This window comes from Staurois parvus, unplaced genomic scaffold (assembly GCF_062004578.1).
Source record: "Staurois parvus isolate SC_StPar_1 unplaced genomic scaffold, SC_StPar_1.0 ptg000209l, whole genome shotgun sequence".
Lineage (NCBI taxonomy): Eukaryota > Metazoa > Chordata > Amphibia > Anura > Ranidae > Staurois > Staurois parvus.
In genome coordinates this window covers 10,161,130-10,178,897 of record NW_028318005.1, presented here as the reverse complement: position 1 = coordinate 10,178,897, position 17,768 = coordinate 10,161,130, and the positions used below count along the sequence as shown (strand labels likewise).

Genomic DNA, 17,768 nt, shown 5'->3' with positions numbered 1-17,768 from the left:
AGCGGGAGGAGTAGTGCCCCGTCTTTGGTGCCAGCGGGAGGAGTAGTGCCCCGTCTTTGGTGCCAGCGGGAGGAGTAGTGCCCCGTCTTTGGTGCCAGCGGGAGGAGTAGTGCCCCGTCTTTGGTGCCAGCGGGAGGAGTAGTGCCCCGTCTTTGGAGCCAGCGGGAGGAGTAGTGCCCCGTCTTTGGTGCCAGCGGGAGGAGTAGTGCCCCGTCTTTGGTGCCAGCGGGAGGAGTAGTGCCCCGTCTTTGGTGCCAGCGGGAGGAGTAGTGCCCCGTCTTTGGTGCCAGCGGGAGGAGTAGTGCCCCGTCTTTGGTGTCAGCGGGAAGGGTAGTGCCCCGTCATTGGTGTCAGCGGGAAGGGTAGTGCCCCGTCATTGGTGTCAGCGGGAAGGGTAGTGCCCCGTCATTGGTGTCAGCGGGAGGAGTAGTGCCCCGTCATTGGTGTCAGCGGGAGGAGTAGTGCCCCGTCATTGGTGTCAGCGGGAGGAGTAGTGCCCCGTCATTGGTGTCAGCGGGAGGAGTAGTGCCCCGTCATTGGTGTCAGCGGGAGGAGTAGTGCCCCGTCATTGGTGTCAGCGGGAGGAGTAGTGCCCCGTCTTTGGTGCCAGCGGGAGGAGTAGTGCCCCGTCTTTGGTGCCAGCGGGAGGAGTAGTGCCCCGTCTTTGGTGCCAGCGGGAGGAGTAGTGCCCCGTCTTTGGTGCCAGCGGGAGGAGTAGTGCCCCGTCTTTGGTGCCAGCGGGAGGAGTAGTGCCCCGTCTTTGGTGCCAGCGGGAGGAGTCGTGCCCCGTCTTTGGTGCCAGCGGGAGGAGTCGTGCCCCGTCTTTGGTGCCAGCGGGAGGAGTAGTGCCCCGTCTTTGGTGCCAGCGGGAGGAGTAGTGCCCCGTCATTGGTGTCAGCGGGAGGAGTAGTGCCCTGTCATTGTTAATGAGAAGAATAGTGTCCCATCATTGGTGTCAGTGAGGAGAATGTGGGTGTCCCGTTGTCTGTCAGGAACTACAGTATCCCCCACTGTTCCTGACAGTGAAGGGAAATAGTGTCCCAAGGGCCGGATAAAGCCAAGAAAAAGGCCACATCTGGCCCCCGGGCCGCAGTTGGGAGACCACTGTCTTACAGTCACCTAAAAATGGAATTGCTCCTTTTGGGGAGGATTATTTGCATTTATCATTATTTTATATTTTTTACTACTTTTTATTTGCAGTCTTTAAAGACCAGCTGCTGGTTCAATGCACCCTGAAGTTTTGTCCAGTACTTGGCGATCACACGTACAGCATGCGGGTAGTAAAGATTTTGGGAAAGGACATCTATATCCCCTTTGATGTGGCTCTTCCACAAACTCAGGTAGATGCTTGGCTGATTTTCTTAAAGAGTACCTGTCACATTTCCAGTATAAATAATGTTCTAGAGCCAGTATACAAAATCTTACAACGTGAAGCGTTGCTGCTCTTTGCCGAAATGTGAACTCCAGGCAGATATAAGACACAATTGAATGCAGCTCTGTTATCATTCCGTGTATTTTGTAACCCCTTCCAGCCCAGCCCAGGGTCTCTGTATCAGGGTCTTTATGCCTGGTGGGTGGGAAAGACCAGCCGATCGTGTGATCATTGCAATTGCCTATCAGTGGTTATGTGATTGTGAGCCAGTCCTGCCAGCTTCCAATCATTAAGGGCTCATGTACACTGCAGCTGATAAACTGACGTTCAGGAGCCATTCAGCATTTTTTTCTGCAGCCCCTGAACTCTCCTTTATGTTTTCCTATGTGTCCATGTACACAGAGTCGTTTACAGTCATTTACAGGCAGTTGAGTTTACAGTTGTTTTTTTGAACGCACCAAACTGGAGTAGATTTTACCAGCGTTTCAAACGCTTGTAAACGTGGTTAACTGCGTTTATAAGCATTTGCGTTTAGAAGCATTTTTTTAACTGGTCCATATCCAGATGCTGTCCAGAGCCTTTTTTCATCATCAGAAATGCATGCAAAGTGTTTTCACTTTTTTACTGTTTTTCAGTGCATTCTGGGCGTTTGGGAAGGTCTCCTGAGGTTATCTTTTAAAAATGCTTCTAAACACAAACGTGCATAAACACGGTATGCAAACGCAGCTAAACTGATGTTTTTTTAACCTACGTTTTACAGCAGTCAGTTTCCATAGTTCAGAAGAGTTTTCCAAACACCCCGTGTACATGAGCCCTTATAGAGACCAAAGGCTGTCTTTGACAGCTTGGTCACTGTGCTGGGTATACGACGTGAGCACGCCTTCAATTCATAAAGCTCTGCCTTCCACGGACGCATATATGAGATGTGTGGGTTCTAAAGCCCACTCATTTTGCATTACGTGAACGGCAAGAGGTTAATGTAAGCAGTGTAAGTGCCTGAATGTGACTCAGTATCAGCATCTTGTAGTTCCTCAAACAGCAGAGCTCAGACTGGGAGTAAGAGAAACAGCATAAAGGAGGCAGTAATGTTTGCTGCATTTCCTTTTGCTGTGGCGTATCCCGATAGGAGGAGAGAGTGAAGTGCCAGAGTTCAGCCTATCAAACCTACTGCTTTTCTATTCACTTTTCAGTCACAGGGGGTGTAGGGGAATAAGGTCTGTAAGTATTAACTACTGCAATAAAAAAAACAAAGGGCAAACGTGAAATTCTGTTTGAAACTGGACAAATCTGCCACAGAGACATTTGACATGATTCAGAAAGTTTATGGCAATGCTGCAATGAGTTGGTTGAAGTGTTTTGAGTAGCACATGTGCTTCAAGAGCAGAAGAACATCGCTGGAAGACGAGGAGAGATCAGGAAGACCTTCAACAAGCTCAACCCTCGAAAATGTCGAAACCAATCGGCAATTTGTGCATGATGATCATTGGAGAACAATCCACAACATTGCTGCCATTGTCGGTATATCATACGGCAGTGTTTCTCAACCTTTTTTACAGTTTAGGCACCCTTAAAAATGATGGACAATCCCGAGGCACCCTTAAAAATGATGGACAATCCCGAGGCACCCTTTTAAAATGGACAGTCTTGAGGCACCCCATTCTAAAAGTGAAATGTTTTATATAACGCAGCAACATCCACACATGTAGGACACCCAACATTAGAGGGGATTCATTCTTCCAAAGCAAATACACTTTTGCACACTGGTACTGACTAGTATTCCCATGTTTCTCCTCTCCCTCAGTTTTTCTCCATCACTGAGCTAATGTGACCCCAGCACTGATGGAGGGGGGCAGGGAAGGGTCAAACTAGGATGCTGTGCAGGCAGCTGACATCCTGCTTTTCAACTGATGATGTCATTGGTTGTCAGGATGCTGGCACCTAGAAGGTCATAATGTTGCACAATGAAAACCCTGTGGCTTTGTGTAACTAAAAGGCAGGCTTGTATACAAGTTTTGGGCATTTGGCCAAGGCACCCCTGAAGAAACATGAAGGCAGTCCAGGCTATCCTCATGTGTGATTTGAACATGTGACATGTGTTGGTTATGTGTTAGAGAAGACACTGGTAGCTTGTGATGAGGCAGAACTCTGCCTTTACTTGTGTGGCTTAAGTTACAAACATACAGAACACATTTCAGCAAACTGTGACAGCAGACATCTTGGTTTGAGATGAGAGAGAAGAATAGAGAACCAACAAGTTTTACACATATGCACAACTAATAACCTTAGTGTACAGTGCCATCTACTGGTCAAGTAATATTAACATACAACACTATATATAGTACATTATAGTACATTGTGTTGCATTCCCAACAACATGTTGCTGCCAAGTTCGACCCCAGGCTGCAATTATCTCACTTCTGCACTCACCAAATCTGGCTCCTGCAGACTTTACCCTCTTTGTAAAGAAGAGATCCAAGAATAGCAGAAGGTGCTTGATGCGCTTTGAAAAGAAGACCTCCAGGACACATTCCAGAAGTGACCGGAACACTGGGAGCGCTGTATTGCTGTGCAAGGGGACTATGTTGAAGGTGGAAGTGTGTGAACGTAGATAAAGTACTTTCTTGTAAACAGTGGTAGTCGCCAAACCTTTTGATACCATCTCATCTGTATTGTAGCTGTAGGTATATGCCTAGAGTTCTGCTTTAATATTTGTTTAAAATTATGTTTATGACGAGACCTATAATAAAAAATAAACACAAGAAAATTTATTTTTATTTAATAACATACTACGGCATTGAAGAGCAAAAAGTGATGATAATCATTTAGACCCTGTTGGCATTCCAGACTCATTGGGAGACATAATTTCACTTCAGACAGCCAAAATGAAAGCTCAACTCTAGGCAAATGGTCACCCAGTCAGGGCAAAAGTAAACAAAACAACTCGGGCTGCAGGGGTGAGCCTGGGCTTTAAACTCCAACCAAAATGTATCTCTAGCTTTAGATGGCTTGAGGAAGAATTGCATTTCTGTCAGGCTTTTATTTCTGCCTGTGAACCTGTTTGATAGACTTCCCCCTTAATTCCTGTTCACCAAATAAAAGGGATTATCACCGTGACAGAAAGGCGCAGATAGTAAACCATTTCAGATGTTCTAACCCCTCTTCACGGCTTAAATTGTATTGTTGTTTGTGTCCCTATTGGAGACATTTCCCATCCTAATAAATCATCTCAATAGGAAAACCTATCCATTGTATTTATCCAACACCAGAGAAGTTTACTGAACATTGTGGTAACAAACCGATTCATGTTTGTCTTGGTTTTCTCCAGCGGGTAGAAGAGAGGATTCTTCGTAAGATGCATTTTTCAAGCCAGCTGATGCATCGGATGCCTCTTCACCTCCACCTTCACCAGCTGTTAATGCCAAAGGATCCTCGAGGGAGGTACCCTGCACATATCCAGGCTCCACCCCTGCCCTTCTTCCAGCGGACAATGGAACTCTTGGGACTTAGGATGCAAAATTAACCTGCTTGCATTAAGCATGGTTTCATCTGCAGATGGATTTCAGGATTGTCTAAGCCAGCAATGGGTAAACTACGGCCCGCGGGCCGTATACAGCCCGGCGGACCTTTTAATCCGGCCCGCGGAGCTAGGCTCCCGCTAGGCTCCTCTCACAGTCTGCCCTGAAGACCGGTGTAGCATGAAAATCTGTCTCCTATGAGGATCTGTCCCCCTCGACGTATCTGCGCATGTGCCGGAGATCGCCGATCGGCTGCTAATGCCTGAAACTGGCACATGCGCAGATACGTTGAGGGGGACAGATCCTCATAGGAGACAGATTTTCATGCTACACCGGAACGGCGCGAGAATACGGCGATAGGAACGCGCGAAGCAAAGGTAAGTGAATTGACACGGGGGACTTGGGGACTTAATATGGGGGATGAATTAATATGGGGAATGAATTACTATATGGGGGATGAATTACTATATGGGGGATGAATTACTATATGGGGGATGAATTACTATGCTTACTATGGGGGAATATTACTATACTTACTATGGATGACACATACACATCATTCATCTACTCTTGGTCTGGCCCCCAGGTCCAATATATGAACCCATTGCGGCCCTCAAGTCAAAAACTTTGCCCACCCCTGGTCTAAGCCATTTCCAACTGTATCATGATTTCACTGTGGACTTTTAACTGTAGCTCCCTGCAGAATATATTTTTTGGGGACAATTTGAGTGATCCCAAAACACATACAATAAGTAGCCTCGTTTCTGGATTTACAAAATAGTTTTTTTGTTTTGTTTTGTTTTTTTTAACTGTAATGCAACTTAAAATGACAGTGTCACTTCATGCTCTTAATTATGACTTCATTGTTTTTTTAACACATAAACACATGTAATGATAAAACATCACCTTTTCTAATGTTGGCTTCCAAGCATAGGTTGATGTGACTGTGGGCAAAATACAATAAAAAGATGTGCAATACCATATAGATAAAGTAATAGAAGTACCACTCCTCCACTAAAAGTTCAGAATGGGATTTTATTTAAAAATCTTCATAGGAAAGTCAACGTGTTTCAGGTGCTGTAAGAGTCCCCCTTTGTCAGGGCTGAGAAGGACCTAAAATCTGAACCGTGGACCATGCAATAACAGAGGTATGGACAATATCCATCTCCTGTCTACATGTGTGATTTCACTGCAGAATGAACAGTGTTGTCACCATTTTAACCACTTCCCGTCCAGCACATGTCCATAAACGGCCGGGCGGGAGCAGTGCAGGAGCGGGTTGCCGTTCATAAATGGCGCCCGCATTTTGAGCCTGTCTGTGCTCCATGGGAGCGTGCAGCACCGCAATCTGGTGTCTGCTTTGTCCTCCGGACACAGCGGAACACTGATCGCTGTACGGGACCTCAGTGATCACATGAATAGTAGTAAGCAAGATGTCACTTCCTGACATCATTGCTTACTACTAGTGAAATCTGTGAATGATCACAGAGATCACACGCTACAAGGCTATTCACAACAGCCTTGTACCATGTGACAAGCTGTGACCAATTGCAGCTCTCGCAGTAGGAGAAATGATTGCTTTTACAGCCTTTATGGTGTATTCAAAAAAAATTTCATCAGGCAGTATATTTAAAAAAAAAACTAATAAAAATATTAAAAAATAATAAATTATACATAATTAAAATAAATGATCATTTTTGGTTATACAGTGAAGGAAATAGAAATTTGATCCCCTGCTGATTTTGAATGTTTGCCCACTCACAAAGAAATGATCAGTCTAAAAATCAAATGGTGTATTGTAACACTGAGAGAGAGAATAGTAACAAAAAATTCGAAAGAAATGCATGGCTAACAAATGATGCACTGATTTGCATGTTCACGAGGGAAATAAGTATTTGATCCCCTTCACAAAACATGACTTAGTGCTTGGTGGCAAATCCCTTGTTGGCAATCACAGAGGTCAGACGTTTCCTGTAGTTGGCCACCAGGTTTGCACACATCTCAGGAGGGATTTTGGCCCACTCCTCCTGGCAGATCCTCTCCAAGTCCTTAAGGTTTGGTGGCTGACGTTTGTCAACTCAAACTTTCAGCTCCCTCTACAGATTTTTAATGGGATTAAGGGGTGGAGACTGGCTAGACCACTCTTCTTGAGCCACTCCTTTGTTGCCTTGGCTGTGTGTTTTGGGTCATTGTCATGCTGGAACACCAATCCAAGACCCATTTTCAATGCCCTGGCTGAGGGAAGAAGGTTCTCACCCAAGATTTGATGGTACATTGCCCCGTCCATCATCCCTTTGATGCAGTGCAGTTATCCTGTCCCCTTAGCAAAAAAAACACCCCCAAAGCAGAATGTTTCCACCACCATGTTTGACAGTTGGGATGGTGTTCTTGGGGTTATAGGCAGCATTCCTCTTCCTCCAAATTTGTTGAGTTGATGCCAAAGAGCTCGATTTTGGTCTCATCTGACCACAACACTTTCAACCAGTCCTCCTCTGCATCATTCAGATGTTTAGTGGCAAACTTCAGACATGTGCTTTCTTGAGCAGAGGGACCTTGTGGGCACTGCAGGATTTCAATCCTTGTCAGCATAGTGTGTTACCAATTGTTTTCTTGGTGGCTGAAGATCATTGACAAGATCCTCGCATGTAGTTCTGGGATGATTCCTCACTGTTCTCATGATCATTGACACTCCACGAGGTGAGATCTTGCATGGTGCAACAGACCTAGGGAGACTTACAGTTGTTTTGCGTTTCTTCCATTTCACAAATGATTACACCAACTGCTTGGTGTTACTTTGGTAGCCCAGTCCAGCCTTGTGTAGGTCTACAATCTTGTCCCTGACATCCTTGGACTGCTCTTTGGTCTTTGCCATGGTGGAGAGTTTGGAATCTAATTGTTTGATTGCTCCTGTGGACAGGTGTCTTTTATACAGGTAATTAAATGAGATTAGCAGAACTCCCTTTAAGAGACTGCTTCTAATCTCAACTTGCTACCTGCATAAAAGACATCTGGTAGCCAGAAATCCTGCTGAACGCATTTCCTTCACTGTATCCGGTTTAACCTACCGGGCACTTTTACCCCCTTCCTGTCCAGACCAATTTTCAGCTTTCAGCAGTCTTATACTTTGAATGACAATTGTGCGGTCATGCAACATTGTACCCAAACTAAATTTTTATCTTTTTTTTTTTTTTTTTTTTTTTTTTTTTAGATAAATAGAGCTTTCTTTTGGTGGTATTTAATCACCAGTGGGGTTTTTATTTTTTGCTAAACAAACCAAAAAAGACCAAACATTGTTTTAGTTTTTTAGCTTTTTTAGTTTTGTTATAAAGTTTTTAAAAAATTAATTTGTCTCCTTCACTGATTGGCACAGATAGGCTGCACTGATGAGGAGCCACTGATGAGGCTGCACTGTTAGGTGGCACTGATTCAACTGATGGGCAAAATGAACAGCCTCTTTACCTTTAGTAAATCAACCCCATGAAGTTTCCTGATCTGACTGTAACCAGCTGGATCAAGGATCCCGATCCTGGACTCTAAGGCCTGGTTCAAACAAGTGCAATGCGTTTTTGAGGAGATTGTGCCTAAATGGTTAGCACTTCCACCTGGCAGAACTAGGGTCATTGGTTCGTATGCCAACCTCGGCACCACCTGCCTGGAGTTTGCATGTTCTCCCTGTGCCTGCCTGGGTTTCCTCCGGGTACTCTGGTTTCTTCCCACACTTCAAAGACATGCTGGTAGGTTAATTGGCTCCTGTCTAAATTCGCCCTAGTATGTGTATGAATGAATGTGAGTTAGGGACCTTAGATTGTACACCCCTTGAGGGTTAGGGACCGATGTGAATGTACAATATATATGTAAAGCGCTGCGTAAATTGATAGCGCTATATAAGTACCTGAAATAAATAAATTTCAAGTGCAACTTGTGAGTGATTTTGACATGATTTTACTCCTGTGGATTTCATGCAGTTTCATCCCTAGTAGTCAAGGTGTTGCTGCTTTACCTGGATGGAGAGTTGAAGGTTAAAAAACATGAAATCACTTTCCAGATCGCATCAGAATCGAATATACGTGCAATTTCTATGTGATTCCTTTGAACTCTATGGGGCCAAAATTGTTCTGGAATCGCATCAAAGTTCCAAAATTGCTCCATGCTGAGTTGCATTCATGTAAATAGACATCATTGAGAACAATGTGATTTCCATCATCATGCAATTCTGTGCGACTCAAGTCTGAACCAGGACAGAGGCCTTACAGGGAATATGAATGAAATAGCCAGAAGAAAACACATGATAAGCAGTTATAAAACTTTATTTGCACAGAGCTGGGACAACCAGCACCATCACATTTCTCCAGGGAGATAAAGGTAGATAGTGAGAGAAGAGTGCATTTTTCTGCAGTGATTGTTCATTTTCCAAACAGTTTTACATCAATCAGTACAGAAAAAGTATATATCACAGTCTCATGTATGCAATAGTAAAGCACAGTGTATGCACCATGTTTAGCCTGTAGGGGGCCTCACAAACAGCACGGGTCATATAGTCTCTGAGGGCGTATGTCTGGTCAAAGTTATAAAAAAAAAAGTATTCAGTACATCTCTTCAATATGTGCACAGTTCCCTATATTTTCTTTCTCTTTAAAAAAGTACCAAAAAATACCTGTTGAACCTGTCCGAAATCCAGTGTGCTCATGACTTCTTTTAGTGAACTGACACCGCTGCCTCTGCTGCACTGAAATCCCAAGGAAAGAGAAAATAGGGGCGCCAATCTAAGTGCAGCATTAGAAGTAATTTATTGCAAGGTTAAAAATATTAGCAACTCACTAGACATAAGTTGTTAAAAGGCATGTCACCCTCGAACGGGGTCCTGAAGGATCCAGGAGCCGATATGCAGCACAGCGAGTCTGGGCGTCCGGATGGTAGCTGAGAGCAGGTTCTCTGAGGCTCAGGAAGCGGCCAGCCACGATGAAGGAACCAGCCTGGAGCACAAATGGCACTGAAGTGGACATGACGTAACGCGTTTCCAAGCACAGCTTATTCTTCAGGCCTTTAGGAGGTCTGAAGAAGAAGCTACGCTTCGAAACGCATTACTGCCCCGTTTCACGCCATCACGCTCTGACGTCATGTCTACTCCAGCGCCATCTCCGCTCCAGGCTCGTTCCTTCATCGTGGTCAGACGCTTCCTGTGCCTCAGAGAACCTGCTCTCAGCTACCAACGGGACGCCCAGACTCGCTGTGCCGCATACCGGCTTCTCGATCCTTCAGGACCTTGTACAAGGGTGCCTTTTATCAACTTATGTCTAGTGAGTTGCTAATATTTTTAACCTTGCAATAAATGACTTTTAATGCTGCACTTAGATTGACGCCCCCATTTTCTCTTTCCCTGTTTACAGAGTTCAGCTTTACTCTAAGGGTGCTGCCGCTGATGCTACCATTTATTGCCCACTACCCCCCCTGATTAACCACAGCCTGTCCAACAATCCCTCTCCCTTTAATTCCCCTGGCTATAAGTTTGACTTTATTTACGGACTTGTTATTGAACATTTCGCTGGATTTTTATTGGACTTTTAAGTTACTTTGGCTATACCCCTCCAACACCAAAATACCGATATATTTTGCTGAAATCCCAAGCAGTGTTGTCAGTCCTGTCTGAGTTTTCCTCTGCTTGACTACAGTACACTTTTCCCTAGGGTTATGGAGAGGGGAAGGTGTTTTGTAATCCAGCAGAGAAGAGCTTGGAAGAGCTGACAACACTGTTTGGGAGTTCAGTGCAGCAGAGGCAGCGTTGTCACCTCACTACAGAAAGTTGGGAGCTCATTGGATTTCTGGCAGATTTGATTGGTTTTTTTCTGTACTTTCAGCATTTTTAAAGAGATAAAACAGTGAAATTTGCATTTATGGCAGAAATATGTTGAATATGTTTTTAAAGAGGGAAGCTCGGAGAAGGTAGCACCAGTGAAGACACCAGTGAAGACTGTGGAATGGCCCAAACACCCAGGGTCCTGGGCTTCTTAGAGGCTGATTGTAAAGACAGCAACAGCAGCAGTATTAGAAGACATTGGATGACTCAGTTTAAAGTGCTAATTTTTTTTGGTGCAGAGAAGCTACTAGTTCAATACTTTGAGTCACCCCTTGGATCAAGAATGTAGAGAAAGTCACAGAAGAGTCAAATCCTGAGTGCTTTTTCCAGGTCACAAGTTATTGAAGCAAGAAACAGCCAGGCAGCCAACATTTTCAGATAGACCCATCAACAATGGCAGCCTCCATGTTTCTCTAAAACAAACCTGCCACTCCCCCAACTGATATGGCTATGTTTACCAATGAAGATAAGACAGCACCGGGTTCTGATTGGTTACATGAGTCTTCCACTGCAGGGCCCCCGAGGAGCCTCAACAACTCCGTGGCCTACAATATTCAACTTTCTGTCTTTGGAGATGTTGAGGCTGAAAATGTCCCCAAACATCCCACAATGCAATGTGTATATAGGGAGGTGCAGGAAGCGATTCCAACTGCTGACTTTTGAAAAAGTCAGTGTTTGCATATTGCATGTTTTACAGTATCATGCCGCAGCGACAGATTCTAATGCAAGAGATACCTTTCAATACTGTCTAGTCTGCATTGGTAAGGTCTGAGTTGGTGATAGGTTGACTTTAGAGAGACTCTGTCACCTTAAAAAAAAAAATATAGGCACTGTATACCTGCAGCTTTCATGTTTTTAAGGTGACAGAGTCTCTTTAAAACCAAAGGTCGATGCATGGACTGACAGGTGAGATCACAGCAGCAAGGATGTGATGATGGCGGTTCCTCGTGCCGAGAGCTGTTGTGCTCCTCCGTGGAACCTGCTGAGATGCGTCCCTTTGGATAGCTGGAAGCGGATTGGTTTAGGGGGGAGTTTGGTGCTCTTACAACAGCTACATGTGGCTTGCAGAGAGGAGATTCCCTTACAGAACAGGCAGGGCATCCGATGGGAGTCAAGTCCTGCATGATAAAGAAGGTTAGTTTAGTAACAAGGTCTATTTTACATATAGGGGATACCAGCATCATTTTCTATATGTTCTATTAGGGACACAGCTCTAAATTCCATGTTATGGCTATACTGCCACCTACAGGAGGATCTGGACACTAACATTCAAGATTATTATTATTATTATACAGTATTTATAAAGCGCCGATAGTTCGCTCAGTGCTGTACATTACAAAGGGGGACAGAACAATAACAATACAATGCAAAACATGAGAGGATCGAGGGCCCTGCTCTTTCGAGCTTACAATCTAGGAGGGAGGGGATGGTGGTACAGGAGGAGATAGCTGTGGGGGATGGAGTGGTAGGAAGAGTGGAGGAGGTCGGCAAGTTAGCAGGGGGTGGGGTAGGCTTCCCTGAAGAGATGGGTTTTCAGGGTGCACCTAAAGGAGAGGAGAGTACGTGATAATCTGATGGGTTGGGGCAGGGAGTTCCAGAGGATGGGTGACACCCTGGAGAAGTCCTGGAGGCGGGCATGGGAGGAGGAGACCAGGGAACTAGAGAGAAGGAGGTCTTGTGACGAGCGGAGAGTGCGTGCTGGGTGGTACTTGGATATTAGGTCAGTGATGTAGTTCAGGGCAGTATGGTGGACAGCTTTGTACGTCACTGTTAGGATTTTGAATTTGATCCATTGCGCAATCGGAAGCCAGTGGAGGGATTGGCAGAGGGGGGTGGCGGAAATGGAGCGGTTGGAAAGGTGAATGAGTCTGGCAGCCGTATTCAGGATGGACTGAAGCGGGGATAGCCAGCGGCGAGGCAGGCCAGTGAGGAGGGAGTTGCAGTAGTCGAGTCGTGATATGATGAGGAAGTGGATGAGCTGTTTAGTGGTTTCTGGGGTTAGGAACGCGCGTATTTTGGCGATGTTGTGGAGGTGGAGTCTGCACGAGTTTGTTAAAGATTGGACTGTTAAAGATGTCAGTACACTATAGGTAGATCAGGGGTGTCAAACTGGCGGCCCTCCAGCTGTTGCGAAACTACAAGTCCCATCATGCCTCTGCCTTTGGGAGTCATGCTTGTAACTGTCAATCTTGCAATGCCTCATGGGACTTGTAGTTTGGCAACAGCTGGACGGCCACCAGTTTGACACCCGTGAGGTAGATAATCAACCTCACCTAGCATGCTCAGTTTAGTGTAGAGTACTCAGAAGAAAGGAATTTTTTCTTTTATTTTGTTTCATGTTGGATTCATTCATTAAATACCATATTTTTAGCTAAAAAAAAATGGGGGGAAATGTCTGTGCAGAGCCATGCAAAGCAGTGTGCTTACAGTTGAAAGCACCCACACAGCACATAATATGAAACAGCACACAGTTAACCCTTTGATCGCCCCATATAATGACCCCTTCCTGCCCAGTGCCTTTAGTGCAGTATCAGTGCTTTTTTTATTAGCACTAACTACTGTATTAGTCTCACTGGGGATATCAGTGGCAGTTAATCAGTTCCCCCCCAGAATGCTTGCTGCAGTCCCGCTATAAGTTGCTGATCACCACCCAGACATGTAGCAAAATACATTTTGGCTTAAATTTATGACGAAATTTGATTTTTTTAATTTTTTTACTGGACATGTTTAATAGCTAAAAGTGAAAAATATTGTTTTTCTCAAAATTGTTGGTCTTTTTGTTTAAAGTGCAAAAAACTAAAAACGCACAGGTGATCAAATACCACCGGAAAAAAGCTCTATTTGTGGGGAAAAAAGGACATAAATTTCATTTGGGTGCAGTGTTGAATGACCGCGCAATTGTCAGTTAAAGTACTTGCGATTAGGACTCTCCTGGATCCTGGATGGCAGAAAGGTTTCTATATGCTTTATGCGATGGAAAGATGTTTTTAATGTAAGCAGTATGATTAAAAGTTTGGATCTTAGTATGTGGCAGTATTAAACTATGATTTGTTCCTTATATATGGGTATCTGACTGGCGTATATGGTGGAAACATATCTGAGTTGCTAGGGTGGAAGGATCCATACAGTGTTATAGGATCAAAGCAAACCCTGAGGACATCTGCAAGAGGATTTATATCATCAGGCAATTTCTGTGGATTGAGATCAAAGCATAAATTGTTTTGAATATTGGTAAGGGTATTCACTCCTTACCCTGATAGAAGTGTGCACTGTGTTATGAGTTTTTGAGCACAGTAGAGTGTTTCACATGCATGGTTTTGCACTGTATATTGCATGTGTATGTGGTTTGATATATACACTTGTTTTCACTTGGGTGAATATTACTGGAGTGATTTCACATGTAAATTTTTGATTTATAAAGGATAATGCACTGTGTATATTTTTTTTTTGAGGTAATCAAGTTTTTGCAAGCAGCGGAGAGTTTTTACACTTGAATCAATTTTTGGACTACACGTATTTATTTATTTATTTTATTGGGATATTGGATATATATATTTTTTTTTTTTTGGACATTTCGGTTTTCAATTTTTTAATTATTTTCATATAGATTTTGGACTTTAATTTGAAATTATTATCTAATGAAGGGTTTCATTTATTAATTTTCACTGAGCATATTTATGTTTATATTTGTACACCTCTAAGGGTAGAGGTGAAGTGTGCTTAAAAAGAGTTGGGGAGAATTAGTGATCTACATTTACTATAGTTAATCAGTCCCCCCCCAGAATGCTCGCTGCAGTCCCGCTATAAGTTGCTGATCACCACCCAGACATGTAGCAGAATACATTTTGGCTTAAATTTATGACGAAATTTGATTTTTTTTATTTTTTTACTGGACATGTTTAATAGCTAAAAGTGAAAAATATTGTTTTTCTCAAAATTGTTGGTCTTTTTGTTTAAAGTGCAAAAAACTAAAAACGCACAGGTGATCAAATACCACCGGAAAAAAGCTCTATTTGTGGGAAAAAAGGACATAAATTTCATTTGGGTGCAGTGTTGAATGACCGCGCAATTGTCAGTTAAAGTAATGCAGCGCCGTATCGGAAAAAATGGCCTGGTCAGGAAGGGGGGGTAAATCCTCTGGAGGGCGAGGGGTTAAACAAATGAATACGAAAGCATTCGTTGTTTTCATTATAATTCTTTCACATTTGTTGAAATTTGCTATTGTGATTCAGAGATTCTGATACATCTGAATCTCTGAATAACAAAAATTTTGTCGGAATTTCAATTTGTAATGAAATGATTCATACATGTCTAGTTGGAGATATTGGCTTTACCACAGCCCTTGGGTAGCCCTTATACGTCAAATGGAAAAGCGATCGCCATTAAAAGTGTACTATCCAGTTAAAGTTCACCCTGTCAAAAAATAAAAGTCAGCAGCTACAAAAACTGTAGCTCCTGACTTTTAATAAAAAACAGCCACTTACCTGTCCCTCGGTCCCGCGGTGTGTCCCCCGTAGCCCGTTTCACCGGCTGTCCTGTATTCCAGGAGGCCGGCATCTTCAGTGTGGGCACCCGGCTGTGACAGCTTGCGGCTTCACAGCCGAGTACCCACTGCGCATGTGCGAGTAGCACTGCGCTTCCTGAATGGTCCTGTAGTCTTCTGGGACCTGTCACATGTCCCAAAAGACTACAGGGAGGGAGGACACCTTCCGCTTTCGATCGCCTAGGCAATCGGACCGGAAATGGGAGCGGGTACCTGTCAAATTCGGGTACCCGCTCCCCCCCACCCCCCAAAGGTACTAATCCTTAATAGGGAGCGGGGAAGCAGTCCTTAAAGCGGAACTTACCTTTTGGGTGGAGCTCCGCTTTAAAAACTAGAAGCAATCAACCAATTAAACTCCTTCTTGGACAAATTATGAGTGTATGTTTTATAAATGACAGATCTCTTTACCTGCCCTCGTCACCCTCTTAAGAAGCTGTATTTCTCCTGAGTCAAGGCTTGTAATCTTCAGATCCAAACGTGATGCATCTTTCTGCCCAATCAGGTGTTTTGTTAAAGAAGGCTTTTCCGAAACACACAGCTTAGGAGTGGCAAGCAAACGTTGGTGAAGCTGTATGACTTTTGCTGTGCTTACTCCTTGCATGAGCGATTTTGTGTTCTTGTGATCAACACCAAACTTCTCAGAAAGCCTGACCAACTCTACGCTCTCTGATCCGCACCGAGCTTCTGTCGTTGCTTTGTTTTCTTTATCTATGACTGTGGTTTTTGCCCTGTTCAAGGTGTGCAGTGTTTTGGTACGATAATTTGCTTTGAATGTTGAATATGGGATGGCGGGTGGGTGTCTGGTGGTATCATGAGGCCCAACAAAGCTTGTTGCTGTTGACACCTTGGCTTGCACCATGGAGAGAGATCTTTGGTGGTTGATCAGGTGAGTCATGCCTGGGTTGACAAGGTTAGTGGGTTGTCTTGGAAGAGGGACACGTGGATTTTTCACCATGGCTCCTTCAACCAGCAAATTTATCCCAATGTATTGAGGGATGTCTACTGCAGCCTGTAACACAATCAAGATGTTACCACAGTTCTCCATTGCTGGTCTTTTATAGTGCAAGAAGTGAAAAGTAACTGATGTTATTGATAGCTTTCAGAAGTGGTGGTCCACTTATACACAGTGCCTTGAAAAAGTATTCATATCTCTTGAAATTTTCCACATTTTGTTATGTTCCAACCAAAAATGTAAATGTGTCTGATTGGTATTTTATGTGATAGACCAACACAAAGTGGCACATACCGTATTTTTCGCTCCATAAGACGCACTTTTTTCCCCCCAAAAAAGGGGGGAAAATGTCAGTGCGTCTTATGGAGCGAATATGGAGCGGCCGGTTCGGTATTTCCACTGCCGCCGTGTCAGAATACCGGGCCGGCCGCTCAGCTCTACAGCGGGACCTTATAGAGATGACTGCTGACCTTTGGAGAGGGAGGGGGAGCGGGTACCTGAATTTGACAGGTACCCGCTCCCACTTCCGTGGAGTTGTTCTTTCATCTTACCCGTTCCTCTATCCAGCGGCGCGGTCTTCCTGGCTTCTGTAGTGTGGGCATGACAGCCGGGTGCCAAGTGCGCATGCGCAAGAAGCGGTGCTTTTTGTGAATGGTAAGGCGGCACCTGGGACACATGACAGATCCCAAAGCCGCCGGACCAATCACAAAGCGCAAGTGCTTCTCGCTCATGCGCACTGGGCACCCGGCTGTCATGCCGAGCACCATTACAGAAGCCGGGAAGACAGCGCGCGGCTGGATAGAGAAACAGGTAAGATGAAAGAACAACTCCGCGGAAGTGGGGGCGGGTATCTGTCAAATTCAGGTACCCGCTCCCCCCCTCCCCAAAGGTCAGCAGTCATCTGTACTGTCCACAGTCTCTGGTCATCCCCTGTACTATCCACAGTCTCTGGTCATCCCTGTGCTGTCCGCAGTCTCTGGTCATCTCCTGTACTATGCCCGCAGTCTCTGGTCATCCCCTGTGCTGTCCGCAGTCTCTGGTCATCTCCTGTACTGTGTCCGCAGTCTCTGGTCATCTCCTGTACTGTGTCCGCAGTCTCTGGTCATCCCTGTACTGTGTCCGCAGTCTCTGGTCATCCCTGTACTGTGTCCGCAGTCTCTGGTCATCCCTGTACTGTGTCCGCAGTCTCTGGTTATCCCTGTACTGTGTCCACAGTCTCTGGTCATCCCTGTACTGTGTCCGCAGTCTCTGGTCATCTCCTGTACTGTGTCCGCAGTCTCTGGTCATCTCCTGTACTGTGTCCGCAGTCTCTGGTCATCTCCTGTACTGTGTCCGCAGTCTCTGGTCATCTCCTGTACTATGTTTGCAGTCTCTGGTCATCTCCTGTACTGTGTCTGCAGTCTCTGGTCATCTCCTGTACTGTGTCTGCAGTCTCTGGTCATCTCCTGTACTGTGTCTGCAGTCTCTGGTCATCTCCTGTACTGTGTCTGCAGTCTCTGGTCATCTCCTGTACTGTGTCTGCAGTCTCTGGT

At 44.8% G+C, this 17,768-nt stretch overlaps 1 protein-coding gene and 1 pseudogene across 1 annotated transcript; one reads left to right on the top strand and one right to left on the bottom strand.

Moving 5' to 3' along the window:
- The window catches only part of LOC149461158 (mitochondrial mRNA pseudouridine synthase RPUSD3-like), a 33,063-nt pseudogene extending 27,324 nt beyond the window's left edge, over nucleotides 1–5,739 (top strand).
- Nucleotides 5,740–15,669: 9,930 nt separating this feature from the next.
- On the bottom strand, nucleotides 15,670–16,329 carry LOC149461157 (tubulin tyrosine ligase 3-like). Its single transcript, XM_089678800.1, has one exon. The coding sequence runs from the start codon at nucleotides 16,327–16,329 to the stop codon at nucleotides 15,670–15,672; it is 660 nt and encodes a 219-aa protein (XP_089534926.1).
- Nucleotides 16,330–17,768: the final 1,439 nt, after the last annotated feature.